This window comes from Drosophila sechellia, chromosome 2L (assembly GCF_004382195.2).
Source record: "Drosophila sechellia strain sech25 chromosome 2L, ASM438219v1, whole genome shotgun sequence".
NCBI classification, from domain to species: Eukaryota; Metazoa; Arthropoda; class Insecta; order Diptera; family Drosophilidae; genus Drosophila; species Drosophila sechellia.
The window spans coordinates 8102314-8116398 of record NC_045949.1 but is presented as its reverse complement, the minus strand read 5'-3'; the positions used below and the strand labels follow the sequence as shown (position 1 = coordinate 8116398).

The 14085-nt window shown below is 39.6% G+C and overlaps 1 protein-coding gene across 4 annotated transcripts in view; it reads left to right on the top strand.

Moving 5' to 3' along the window:
* The window catches only part of LOC6611649 (tyrosine-protein kinase Btk29A), a 41076-nt gene extending 27729 nt beyond the window's left edge, over nucleotides 1-13347 (top strand). For 2 of the 4 annotated variants that reach the window (XM_032722485.1, XM_002036148.2), the window contains exons 6-13: nucleotides 10361-10566; nucleotides 10631-10747; nucleotides 10807-10887; nucleotides 10952-11082; nucleotides 11157-11285; nucleotides 11344-12116; nucleotides 12194-12327; nucleotides 12389-13347. In XM_032722485.1, the coding sequence (XP_032578376.1) occupies nucleotides 10361-10566; nucleotides 10631-10747; nucleotides 10807-10887; nucleotides 10952-11082; nucleotides 11157-11285; nucleotides 11344-12116; nucleotides 12194-12327; nucleotides 12389-12487 (1670 nt within the window). In that variant the 3' untranslated portion in view covers nucleotides 12488-13347. Of the gene's footprint in view, nucleotides 1-797; nucleotides 1045-7131; nucleotides 7741-10360; nucleotides 10567-10630; nucleotides 10748-10806; nucleotides 10888-10951; nucleotides 11083-11156; nucleotides 11286-11343; nucleotides 12117-12193; nucleotides 12328-12388 lie in introns of those variants that run through there. The other 2 variants (XM_032722535.1, XM_032722576.1) reach the window with 2 other exon arrangements.
* The last annotated feature ends 738 nt before the right edge of the window (nucleotides 13348-14085 follow it).

The window sequence follows — 14085 nt, the reverse complement described above, 5'->3', positions numbered from 1 at the left end:
TACTCCAAAGCCTCATAAATCAATTTTGGTTTTTAAGTTTGGGATACGTCATTAGCTTCTACCGCATGAAAATCGTTATTAATCTTAAGTTGCTGCTTCAACGATTGATTCACTCGAACAATTACAATGCGAAAATCAATGAAGCTGATGATGATTGTCGATAATGATGGGGGCAACCTCAACCGACTTTGGCTGCAGCATCATTAGCATTTGCAGCAGGCTAACCCCGATTCTTTGGCAGCATTGCTCATCTGCATTTTTAAGGAAATTCTCGAGTAATTCGCTATAAAAAACGAGACACGTTTGATGTTCTGCAAACAACAAAGCATAAATCAAATGCAGAATGTGTGTTTGATTTATGGGGGTTTCATGTGTACATACGTGTGTGTACTTAAAAGCATGCCTCCAATATTTATATTCAATTGCCAAAACAGGAATTAAAATTTCGTCGGCTTCCTCTGTGGGGTATTTTGTTGTTTTGATTGATTGTTTCAATGGTCACTCATTTTTTTTTGTTATTTCGCCTTTTTGGCAATTAAAGCATCCATGAATTTGATGGACTTTAAGTAGTGTTGTAGTTTGCTTCCGCAAACGCGTCGTACTTGAGCAGAAGCTCGTTAAGTTGCCGCTGAACCTAATGTATTTATGTGTGACTTTAAGAAATCGCAATTACAAATCGCTGCAAAATAAGCACAAATCGCTTCGAATGGCCAAAAAAATAAAACCGCTTGCCCAACTCAACTTTAATGACCCACAATGCGTCAATGCTCAAACAAATCTATTTCTCCCCCTGTCAGCAGTAAAATTTCAATTAAAATAGTGGCAAAAAAAAAAAAAAAATCGAGTTTAAAAACGCGTGTGCAACGCTAGCGTTTTTGGTTAGCCATCTCAGCCGTGCCCAAATGATTCCCTGCGTGAGTTTGGCCGAAACGAGCGTCATTGGCAACATGAAGGAGCGGGTCAAGGAAATGAAGGTGTTCGGCTGCCGACTCAACTTCTGGAACCACATTGGTCACAGCCTGACCAGTTCCAAAACCAAAGAAGGTAAATATCAAGTCGTCCAATGGGGCTAACTAGTGTTTTACTTCGCGGTTCCTAAATTATAAATGTAAATTATTTTGTGTTAAATCTAGCAAACATCAGGAGTTAAATTGACAGAATAAGTTATAGTACTAATACCATCTATTTTGGGTGTGAACACATAACTCAGACAACAAATATACAGGTTCTGTCGCTTTGATTGTGAACTAAAATTAAAAAATATAACCGGCTTGAATTTAAGAGAATTGGTTTAAATACGATCTGCAAGTGAATTTCTTGTGATGCCTAAAATTTTAAATATTTGGTAAATCTGCAGTGCAATCTGTACATGAGTGTAAGAAACGTAGAAAGTTCTCTCATTTTCTGTACATCCAAGTGCTGTACCAACAAACGTTTCAATATCTTAGTTTATATATCTTTTTTCTGATAAGAAGCCCCTTTATGGTTCGTTGTTTGTTTATATAAACCGGAAGTTTTCGCAACGAAAGCAAATGATTTTAATCTTATGCAGACAATCACCGCAAAGAGTGCATCAATTACCTAAATATAATGCAGCGTAAACATCTGTAGAGGCTTTGCCATGCCAATTGTAAACACGAATCCATTTGCAGTTGGGTATCGGGATCCATAAGCCAATTCTGAGATGTATTGCCGCATAGCATGCAAAGCGAAAGCTCAACAACTTCCATGGCAGATGAGGCCAAGTCATCCCGCAGAGGCGTCGCTGGCGATGATTGCCTACCAATGCAGCAGTCAGTAGAATCCTGCACTGAGCGAAATACTTTGTCGTTGGTTTAACTTTAAACTGGGAACTGCAAGTTGTTAAAACACTTAATGATGAATGAATATTCAATTTATTACTTAAGTACATGATTACTATGAATTGAATATGTTTCATTATATGAGCAACCATAGTTTTGGAGCCAGTAATTTTTTGTAGTGATTGAGCCAAGCCAGCATTTAGCGACAGTCTGTGGATGCGATCGGAGCTGGCCGCTCTTGGATCTCCGCTCCCTGACAATTATCATGATTATATGGCCATGGCTCGGATGGCAGGCGGTTATTAGATGATCGTCAGCAGTGCAGCCGGCGGAAGAGGAGGAGCATGCATCAGAACATATGACAGCAGCAGGGCGAGACGATGCCGGGCACACGATAAAGAAAGGCAGCGAGACAAAGGAGTAGACATGGCAATTGCATAATTGAAATCAATTAGCAGTCCGACCAAGCCCAGAAGAAAAACCTGAAGAGCAGATCCCAGCTATCCAGCTATCCATCCAGTCGTAATAAAACCGAAAGTGCCACGATGGGGAGGGTTAAATGATAGATTCTACGATTCTCTCCAGGCAGATGCATCAATGCCAATCGAAAAGTCGGTTTTTGCATAGTAATTTCATATGAGAAACGACGGAGATTGAAAGCTGCTCCATCATGCCTGCCCCCTCCCACCTGACCCCCCTTTTTTCATCCATTTTTTATAGCACGCCCCACTTGGAGCGTTTTGTGTGTAGCTAGACTTTCGGTTTTACTGTGTGCTCATTTCGCTTTGTTTTCTTTTCTTTGGGGCTGATTGGCATGCCAAAGTTGACAATAAAATTATTGCATTGTTGCTGTTTGTGTGTGTGTGTCTATTTATGGCCTTTACTTTACTTAACAATGACCACAAAAATTTGCAATTTGCATTTGCAATTTGAGCCAACAGCACAAGCCATTGGCTGGCACTTGTTGAATGTCGGTGCTTTAAAGTTGACCGAATCAATTGACCAGAAACATTCAATTTATTTAGCATTTGCTGCTTTATGTACGGATTTTATGTGCATGTCAAGCTGCGTTTTCTGGTTGTAATATTCGTATTTTATTCAGGTGGTAATTTTAGGCCTTATGCAAATATTAATGCAGAATATTGTCGCAGTGTAGCGCTAACTTTGTAATAATTAACTCACACTATTTTTTAACAACAGTAAAAAACGTGTGACTGCCATGACGTCACAGAACTAAGTTCGTGTCGCAATGCGAAATCACCGCAAACTTGACGCAGATGCTAATTGTTGAGGCGGCACACCTGTCAAAAACTATACTCCAAACTTATATTACTCGTGTTTAACTAGAATTTGTGCACCTTATCGATGCGAGGAAAACGCAAATGTAGCCCAGTGGCAAGTGAATTCCGATACCATTTCCAATTAAACACAAATAGCCTTCGCGGGATTTGCATTCGTTTAAATTTGTCTGAAACGAAACCGAAAACAGAAACTGAAACGCCAGAAACGCAAATCTTTCGAACCCGCAATGGCACGTTCGACTCAACTCAGCTAAACTTAACTCAATCCAAGTCGGGTTAAGTTAAGTTAAGTTAACTTGGGCAGTCGCCAAACCAGTTGGCGACTCAAAGCAGTTGCAAAAAGCGTATTTAAATATTATTGTAAATTGTCTTTTTGGTCCGACAAAGAGCAATCGTTGCGACTCTTCAGACCATGGGGCTTCATTTTGCTTCTGGGCACGAAGCTTCCATACGTGCAATTCTGCACCTGGTCAACTCACCCATCCGCGATTGCCATTCTTGGCTTTGGTAGTGGTTCTGTTGCCATGTCGTAGTAGCCAAGATCTTACCATCCGGTTGGCCACTTTTATTTATTGTAAATTCAATTTGCATCGTGATGCGAAACATTAAGTTATTGACAAGTCTGACAAGACTGTCTGAAAATGGAAAAATGTCTTTCAGGTTGGAACGATAATAAAAAAAACCCGAAAAAAAAACAAACCATAAAACATCAAGGTCAGAGCGCAGCTCAAAAGTTGCTTATCAATTTTATGATTTTGAATTTTAAGGCAGATATACGAAGGGATTTCCATCTGTTGCCGCTGGTCTCCTAAATGGTTTCATTAAAAATGGATAAAAATAAAACAAAAACAATAGTGTTCGCCGCTGCAAGCTGCGGGCAGAAATTAACCAGAAAACCCAAAATAAAAAAAAAATATTTCACATTCAAAAACAAATCAAGCAGCAGCAACGCCCGCTTCATTTTTGACGTCATTTTTCATATGCAAATTGGTTCGATTGATTTCGCTTTGTCCCCGACTATTTCTTTCTTTGTTCGGAGTTTGTTTTATATTGTGTTAATTGGGGACATAAAACCCCACGGGGGGAGTGGCAATCGCTTTGGGGCTCTAATCCCAAAAGATTTGTTTGCACTTTTCAAGTGATTTAAAGCTGGCGTCGATCACCCAGGGATATAGTTTTTCGGGGGAATTCAGACTTGGGATTTACATATATGAGTTTGAAAAAAGTTGCATAATGTGACTCCAAACACGATCAGATGGCCAAGAGACATTAATAAAAGTTTTTATAAGTGTATAATCATTTTTAAGGTATCTTAAACACTGCTAAATCCTCTTACAGCAGTTGAAACACAAAAAGTATAGTATTTAATGAGTTTTCTATTTTCATAGAATCCCATCCCTGCAACTGCTAATTATAGATCAATTTCGTAATAAAATATACAAGTTACATAAAGGTCATGCAATGTAACTGACGTAACTTATTGAAGTATTTAATTCCAGTAGCTTCGCTGTCAGATTCTGTAACTATCTTCCTAAAGAAATTGACGGATTGTTTGTTGCAAACTTATTTACTGCCCACTCAAATGTCACTTCCGTCTGGCATTAATTGAATGCAATGCCATAATGCAAAACCAAATCGAATGCATAATTTGTTGCATTCTCTGGCCGTAAATTGTTTAGCCAATTGTTGTGGCAATTAATCAAGTCGTGTGTAAAGTTATTGGAGAAAGGAACACCCAGCAGCAATCAATGAGATACTCTCGCGAGAAACATTTCAATTAACTTGACAAACTATGTTCTGACAGCTGAATAAAAATTGCCGCAAAATGATTAGAATTCCATGGAGTAGCTTGCTTGCCGCACAGCTTTGCATTCATGGCGCATGCGTTAAAATGTTATTAACCCACATTTGCATAACAAATAACAAAACAAAAACGGAGACGCGGCCACGATTTACAATTTGTTGTTTGTCTTTTTGCCGTTTCCTGTTTGATTGCCATTACTGCAATGTTGTTGTTATTGTTATTGTTAATGTTTGTTGTCGCTGGTGTCGCTGACTGCACAATTTTTCAAACAATTTGCGTGTAATTATTTGTTTTCTTTGCCGCATGCAACTTGCCAATTAGTTAACAATTTTTCACACGCTTTTTTATGAGCCTCGGATGTAAACATTTAACCCTAATTTTTTCATGTGGTATTTTGTTTGTTTGTTTTTTTTTTGTGCAGTGCGTTTCATGGCTGCAAGATGATTGAAATTTTTCAGTTACTTTGAACAAGAAAATAGTTAATTTTCACAAGTGCTAAGATTCTAGGCATTTTGTCTTGTTTTTGTGTTGTATTTTCCTTCATATTCACAGCTCGTTTGTTGAAGGCGTTTAATGGTCTTTGAATAACTAATGTTAAGCATGTGGCAACTGCCTTTCTTCTTCTTTTTCTTTGTTGCCTTTGCTAGTAATTTTTTCTGTTTACCACACAACTGCATTGTTGCCACAATTGATAAATATCAAATTCAACATTGTTGCCTACTTTCAGGCAGAGTGAAGCAACGCAATAAAATTAAATTATGTTTTGAATGCTAAATTTACTAGCCTATTATTGTTGTTGCTCAAACAAACAGCTTTATTAATTTCTGCATTTTAATTCTACATTTGTCCCAAGCAAGTTTAGTAACGAAATAATTGGCTATGTGAAAAAATACTTATATAAAATTGTTATCAAACGAGGTATAAATACTTTAAAAAAATGCTAAATTAGTTAATAAAAAATATTTAAATTAATTAATTCATGCAATATTATGTTAGCAACATGTTGCTGGCACATTAGCAACTTGTGTTGCTACTGCCAACCGATTCATATTCATTAGCTACCGGTAAAACATACACACACACAACTGCAAACACCTGTGCAGGTGTGCAGACATCACCTGTCTCGCTTGCGCCCGCTGAATTTCCCGCCTGTTGCTTCATCTTCGCAAAGCAGAAGAAGAAGTAACAAAAGAAACTGCCTTTTTATTTCGTCTTTTGCGGCTTTTTTCGTTTTTCCACACACTTTGCTATTATACAAGTGAGTTTTTCGTGCTTTTTGTTCTCCGAAAACTTTGGCGTACAGGCAAAGTTCAAAAGTTTTGTTTCGTTACATTGATGTAATTGTTGTAATCGCTTTTGTTGTTTTTTTTTTTTTGGCGTATGAGCATAATGGTAACTTTACCGTTAGCATTCAAAGAAAATTCATTTTACAGTTGAAGGCGCATCGCTTGGTAAATGCAACAAAAACGAATGGAAAATTTTAAAATCATAGTTGCAGCTTCACAAGCCAAAAATCAGAAGAGCTGGATCTCAACTCTGCACCTTGATCGGTGATATATGTACATATACGCATGTGTTTCCCTAGTTACACAGAAAGAAAACACATAATTAACATGACATGCTAAAAAAGTATCTTAAATTTGTTCTTATGATTCTAGATCATGAATCTCTAGAAAATTAAAGATTTTTTGTTATATTTATTATTTATGTTAGAAGTGCTCTTTGACAGATTACTTTATATTAGCTTAGCTTCAAAGCTTAGATGTTTCAAATTAAACAAATTACGAATATTATATAGATTAATCGAAGTGACACACAGTTATTCGCAGTGTTTGTTTATGTTGCTCAAGTTGTCGTCGTTTCGCTTGGCGGCTTCTGCTTTGTGGAGCCTGCTGCTTTGCTCTCCATTCTCTCCACTCTCCGCTCTCCACTGCTACAATTAAGTTTTACTTTATGTTTATGGCCTCCGTGTGTTGGAAGTTGTTTCTCTTGTTGTTGTTGTTGTTTTTCTCCGAGCCAACTTGCTGCTGTCTGGCTAAAAAAATTTCAGTTGCCATTTCAGTTGGCTTTTAAACATTAACTGAAACAGTTCGCGTCGCGCATTAAAAATTGATTTTATTATAAAGCAGAAAGAAATTTCTCAGAGATAATAAATATATTCCAACTACTTGTTGTGATTCGATTTGCGTTGAAAATGAAATTAAATAACAAAGTAAATAAACATAACAAATGACAACGAATGGAAAAATAGTTACGGCCTATGGAAAATGTTTTCAAGATGGCGACGCCTTTGGCCATCGTGTGAAAGCAGACTTCAGATATTGCAAAAATAAATAATTATAAATGTGTAGCGCAAATCGAGATCACAAGGAATAAAATCTTGAGCACAGGAAGCTCTGAGTTTTTTTTATTTCATTCGAGGGCCGCCGCCTTAACGGTAAAAGCCGCTCAGCATCGCTGAATGGGAAACGCTTAAAGGTCAACAGCAAAGCAGCAACAGCAAAGCAGCAACAGCAAAGCAGCAACAGCAAAGCAGCAACAGCAACATCAACTACTATAATAACAAATAACAACTGCAGATTGCAAAAAGGAAGCAACTGAGAAACCAGTTTGCCAACAACCTGAAACTGTAGTTCAAAGAATTGCAAATCGAATCAAAAGAAGAAACATAAAAAAACCGAACAAGCGATTTATGAGAAAGTGAATTGACACAATTACTGCAACATAGCGCCGAGCAAACAGTGGAATTTTTTACCGAGTGGAGCCACCGAAGTCTTCACCGCAGATTTTCCCTGAAGCTGAACTATGATGCTATTATCGGCACTCAAGCTGGGTAAGCTGCAATCAGCGGGGTATTTAAGCATATTGTAACTTCGATTATGGCTCCATTTTTTATTGAGAAGTTCGTCTGCTTAGCGAGTACTAAGATAGTTAGTTAGTCCGTGTTAGTGGTTAATTTGAAGGCAGAAGCTTATACGGCTTTATTTCAGTCTTGTCTAACTTATTAAATTTATAGAACTGATTTTTCTATATTAAGTTGTAAAACATATATATTTGTACAGATTATGGAATTTTGTTTTATTTTATAATTTTTTTCAGTGCCCTCCTTAAATATTTTGTAGACCCTGATCTTGTTTGTAACATTTGTGGGCGTTTTCTTGCGCTGTTAGCTGTCTTTTGAGTCATCGCACAAGCATTTTGATTAGTTTCACCTGCTTGGAATAACTAATAGAGAACAGCGAGAACAAAGCAGCAAACAAACACGTGTTTGAAAGTCTTGCAGCCTTTGATTTCTACAAACACTCGGTTCGAGGCTGAGCACCACCAGGTGCAACAACACTACCTGCATTAATAGCAATAACAAGAATAGCAATTTGCATAACAAATTGTTGGCAGAGGAGGGTTAAAAGGGGGCGTTGGGGGGCGGGGGCGGTAAAAGCGGGGCAAAGACAAAGCACAATTACACAATTAGCCATAAATACCCGTACAACCTTAATGACAAATGTTGCAAGTGGGCTTGGAAATGCAACGCACCTGTTGATGTGGCACTCAGTAAAATCGAAAATGTATGCTTAACTCTAGTCTACGCTCTCCACTTATAGAAAATTCATAAGAGACCTGCTGCTTATATGCATGCATAAAATATGTACTTCCGTTTGGCAATTTTCAAGTGTTTTGAAAATGATTTAAATACCCAAGTGGCTGGGCAACGGGAAAATCCAGTTGTGGACTTATGAATTTAATACTCTGTCATTCAAAAAGTGGTTAACAATTTAAGCATTTCTTCCTACTCTTACTAAAAGTAATATGAAATTTATTTTTGAATATAATTAAAATACAAATCAATATATTTTCCCAACCCAGCAAAGCACAAAATACTTCAGGCTTTCGCAAGAAGTCCGACATCAAAGATAGCAATTTTCTTATTATAAGTATATGTAAGCAGAGAAAATGCTTGGAGCGCTTTTCATTTGTATGGAAAATGGCCAAACAAAAGCTTTAACAACCGGCAAGTGTGCGATTGTGTGCATTTGGCTGGGAAAGAAAGAAAACTTTCTATTTTCGGTTTCAATCTTGCATCAATGCAGGGGCACGAGTACGACTACGAGTATCCAACTGGCGTATTGTGTACGTACTACGTAGTTTGGAGTGGTGGTGCCTTCGAGGCTTTTGTCATCTTTTGCCGGCACGTTTTCCTCGTAACGCTGTTGTTTGGCTTGTTTGTGAGAACGGGTGGAAACTGAAGGGGATTTGGGGGCGGGCGGTCCAGACGCAACAAGTTTTCACATGAAAAATGCGCGCACCGCTGCTTTGTTTGTGCTTCTGTGTGATATTGAGAAAATTGGCTTATCAATTGAAAGTCACTGGCTGCAGCCGGTTGCAAACTGCAGGGCAATTTTTCTCCAACCATACTTTGTATCAATTTATAGCAATACGTGTTGATTGCGGGTTGGGAAATCGCTAAAGCCACTGGCAGTCACTTTCGCTTCGCGATTAACCTTCACTTTTGTTTTTAGCCGCTCGGCGCTCGCGATTCTCGAGCAGGCGCCTACCTGAAGCACTTCTCCATTTGCTCATCCGATGCAAAGTGGATTCCGAGTGGTGGCAGCGCACCGAAAATCCAAAAGAAAAAAAATTAAGGCAGACAACAAAATGTGTATCATGAGCCGAAAAGTTGACTCATTTGTTGAGGGCGATTGCATAAGAGACGCCCACTCAAATGCCGAAACTCGACTGCTCTCGACTGGCATTTAAGTTTCATTTATTTATCTTTATTTATTTTCGCTTTAATTGGGGTTACACTTGGAGTTCACTTCGAACCAACTTTATTATTATTGACGGGCACTCGAAAAACCCCAGTTGGCAAACACTGAAATCGTATTAAGCCGAGCAAAGTCCGGGCAGCTCATCAAAAAAGCTTTCCAATGCCCGATGTCTTTGATTTATCTGCGAATTGTGGGCGACCGAGCGGGCGCCTTGAACCGTTGAAAATCTTGTCAATGTTCAGTGTCAGCGCTCGGCCAGCGTCTAATTAATTATCACCTTGACAAGAATCGCAAGCCACCAAAATGAAAAAAAAATCAGCCAGACAGCATAAGGCGATTTTGCGATATTTGTCGATGGCTAATTAATCGGACAGCCCTGGGGTCTGAAAATGTTTAAATTTAGATTTGAGTGTAGTACATGGCAGCACGCAAATGCAAAATACTCGTGTTATGTTTCAGATAAACTGCATAGTTTTTTAAGAGGGTCATGATTTTATTATATATATAAATAATATATAGGCCACCTAAGTTTTATTTGCTTTATTTAACGGCTACTGTAAAACGAAGACGAAAATCGTTTGGCAGCAAACGAAAGACTTAAGCAACGAACTCGAGCAAACGAAAGACTTAAGCTACGAACTTGCACAAGATATCTAATCAGTTTGGTTTTCTTTTTGCATTTTCCAGGCAACGGCAGTTCTCCAGCCCAGAATTCAACGCGCAGCATCAGCCCCAACAGCTCCACGACCAACAGTCAGTTCAGCTTGCAGCACAACAGCTCGGGGAGTCTCGGCGGAGGAGTGGGCGGCGGATTGGGAGGCGGAGGCAGCCTTGGCCTAGGCGGCGGAGGAGGAGGTGGCGGCAGTTGCACGCCCACATCGCTGCAGCCTCAGGTTAGTTTCGCGCATACATACCCCACAATTAAAACCGCATCTAACCAACTTTCGATTCGAACAGTCCTCGCTGACAACTTTCAAGCAGTCCCCAACTCTATTGAACGGCAACGGAACATTATTGGATGCCAATATGCCTGGCGGTATACCCACTCCCGGAACACCAAATTCCAAAGCCAAGGTAGCAAAAAGCTGAGTAATTTAATTTGCAATAGTTATTAATTTTTCTTTCTGCCACAGGACAATTCCCACTTTGTCAAGCTGGTGGTGGCTCTCTATCCATTCAAGGCCATCGAAGGCGGCGATTTATCGCTGGAAAAGGTAAGGCTTACGCAAACTTATTATCTCTGTAAACGAAAAACTAATGCTTCTGACTTATTAACAGAATGCCGAATACGAAGTGATAGATGACTCACAAGAGCACTGGTGGAAGGTCAAAGATGCCTTGGGGAATGTCGGCTATATACCCAGCAACTATGTCAAGCCGAAGGCTCTTCTGGGCCTGGAGCGCTATGAGTGAGTAAAACTCATTTGTCATATAATAAATCGTATAAGATTACTAATGATTGTCCACCTGCTTACTTTTCTAGATGGTATGTGGGCGACATGTCACGACAGAGGGCCGAATCCCTGCTAAAGCAAGGTGACAAGGAGGGCTGCTTTGTGGTCAGGAAGTCATCGACCAAGGGTCTCTACACACTATCGCTGCATACCAAAGTGTAAGTTTGAGCAAAGCTAACAAAATAAATATGAATATTAATGTAATTTTATGCACAGTCCACAGTCGCATGTGAAGCACTACCACATCAAGCAAAATGCTCGCTGCGAGTATTATTTGAGTGAGAAGCACTGCTGTGAAACAATTCCGGATCTGATCAACTACCATCGCCACAACTCTGGGGGCTTGGCTTGCCGACTCAAATCCTCGCCCTGCGATCGCCCAGTTCCACCAACGGCGGGATTGTCCCACGACAAATGGGAGATCCATCCGATGGAGCTGATGCTGATGGAGGAGCTTGGATCGGGACAGTTTGGTGTTGTGCGGCGCGGCAAGTGGCGTGGATCCATCGACACAGCGGTCAAGATGATGAAGGAGGGAACCATGTCCGAGGACGATTTCATTGAGGAGGCCAAGGTGATGACCAAGCTGCAGCATCCGAATCTTGTGCAGCTATATGGCGTCTGCTCCAAGCACCGGCCCATCTACATTGTGACCGAGTACATGAAGCACGGATCCTTGTTGAATTACTTGCGACGGCATGAGAAGACCCTGATTGGTAATATGGGTCTGCTCCTTGACATGTGCATACAGGTGAGCAAGGGCATGACCTACCTGGAGCGCCATAACTACATTCACCGGGATCTGGCTGCCCGCAACTGTCTCGTGGGCTCCGAGAATGTCGTTAAAGTGGCCGACTTTGGATTGGCCCGATACGTTCTCGACGATCAGTACACCAGCTCTGGCGGAACCAAGTTCCCCATCAAGTGGGCCCCGCCCGAAGTGCTAAACTATACGCGCTTCTCCTCTAAGAGCGATGTGTGGGCATACGGTGAGTAATTGTGCCGCACAACGGAAGCACTAACTTAATTGATTCTTCAATTAATATCTATTATATTACCGTTTTAGGTGTGCTGATGTGGGAGATCTTCACTTGCGGCAAGATGCCATACGGTCGCCTAAAGAATACCGAGGTTGTGGAGCGTGTGCAGCGCGGAATTATCCTAGAGAAACCAAAGTCGTGTGCCAAGGAGATTTATGATGTGAGTGCATTGTTCATGTAGATCCTTAAAGAGTTTTCTAAATGTTCATCTTTGTCCTTAGGTCATGAAGTTGTGCTGGTCACATGGACCCGAGGAGCGTCCCGCTTTCCGTGTGCTCATGGATCAGCTGGCTCTTGTGGCCCAGACGCTAACCGACTAAGGAGCGGACCAGATTGCGGCACCCATCGCCTGAAATTAACACGCACTGAACACACTGAAGCATCTTAAGATATTGAAGAACGTTAAAGGCATTACATTTAAGGCTAAAAAAGCGGCGAAAGAAAGATATATTTAGATTTATACATACATGTATATGAAGCATAAGATTTAGTTAAGCGCGAGCCAGTTTACATAACGGTACAAGCCGCATATGATTATGGTATATTTGGATTATATGATAGATCTAGAGCTGAGCGAATGATATCACTATGTTTATGAACGCGTTAACTGTTAGTCGATGAGATACGAAGCACAACAACTGACAGTCACATATAGTAACTATATTAAATGAGAAAACGGAAATGCATTAAAGTATAGAGAACTGTAGTTAATAGTCAAATTTTTGATACATTTCACATACCGAAAGCGATACAAAAAAATTATAACGATATATGCATATGATACGATATTTAAATGTGCTTTTTTAAATAGCGAGCCACTGTGCTAAGTAAAATATGATTATCTCTAAAGAATGATAGAAACAAACAAACAAGAAAACTGATTATGCATTAAATATTAAATGTAAGCCTCAAGTCGAAAGCGAAATGTTTGCACAACTGATAAAGGATGAAGGAACCGATGGATGATAAGAAACGTTCGCCAAGAAACATAAACGATTTTTAGACTAGATTTGTACGTTGCGTAGTTTAAGTTTTGTGATTTATTGTTTAATTCTTGCAGACGATTTTTATTTTTATTTAATTTTGATCTTGCGATGGCTTCCCACCCACGCTCAAAGTATGAATCAAGTACGGTATAATTACGAGAAATTTATACGATATGCTTTATATTTTAACTGAATTCTTTCGTTTTTTTCAATGTCTATGCGATATAAATCTATATATCTATACACATATTTTACCGTATTTTTATGAACGTTTTACTTAATTAATTTTATCATTTGATTAAGCAACCAGAAATACAAAAGAGAAAAGAAGAACAGAAAATCAAATAAAATGTACGATAAAAATTAATTATTATTTACCCTCTTATTTTGGTATTCATTCGCGAAATTTGGAGACTGCAAGCACAGAACTCGGTTTCACACCAAAATGTTTGCGAGCCAAGTTCAGCCGAGAAGAATTCGAAGCAATGAGAACAGAACCAAAATAGAAGCAACTCACATAGACTTATAGCCAGAGACTAAACAAGATACAAGCCAACAGCAAACCGAATGCAAACCAAGCAACACAACAAGCCGAAACACCAACACCAAACGCAAACCAAAAGCGCATTTTGTAAAACTTTTGATACAGCATTTTGATACGAGGTACGAACTATACACAGAAACCGCAAAGGTTTGTGTATGTTTATATATGAATGTGGTAGCTAGTAAGCGTCCTTCGTACGACTATACATATGTGTAGCATTAGTCGCTCCACAAAACTGGTCATGTCATGTCCGTGCTGATGATTCCTTTTGCTGAGCGGTGGGGCAGATTGGAGATGTTGTATCCGCCTGCCCATCCGCAAAATCCTTGCAGTAGCCAATATCCAGACTGCGGTCAACATATGCAATCTACAACAAATTACACTACTA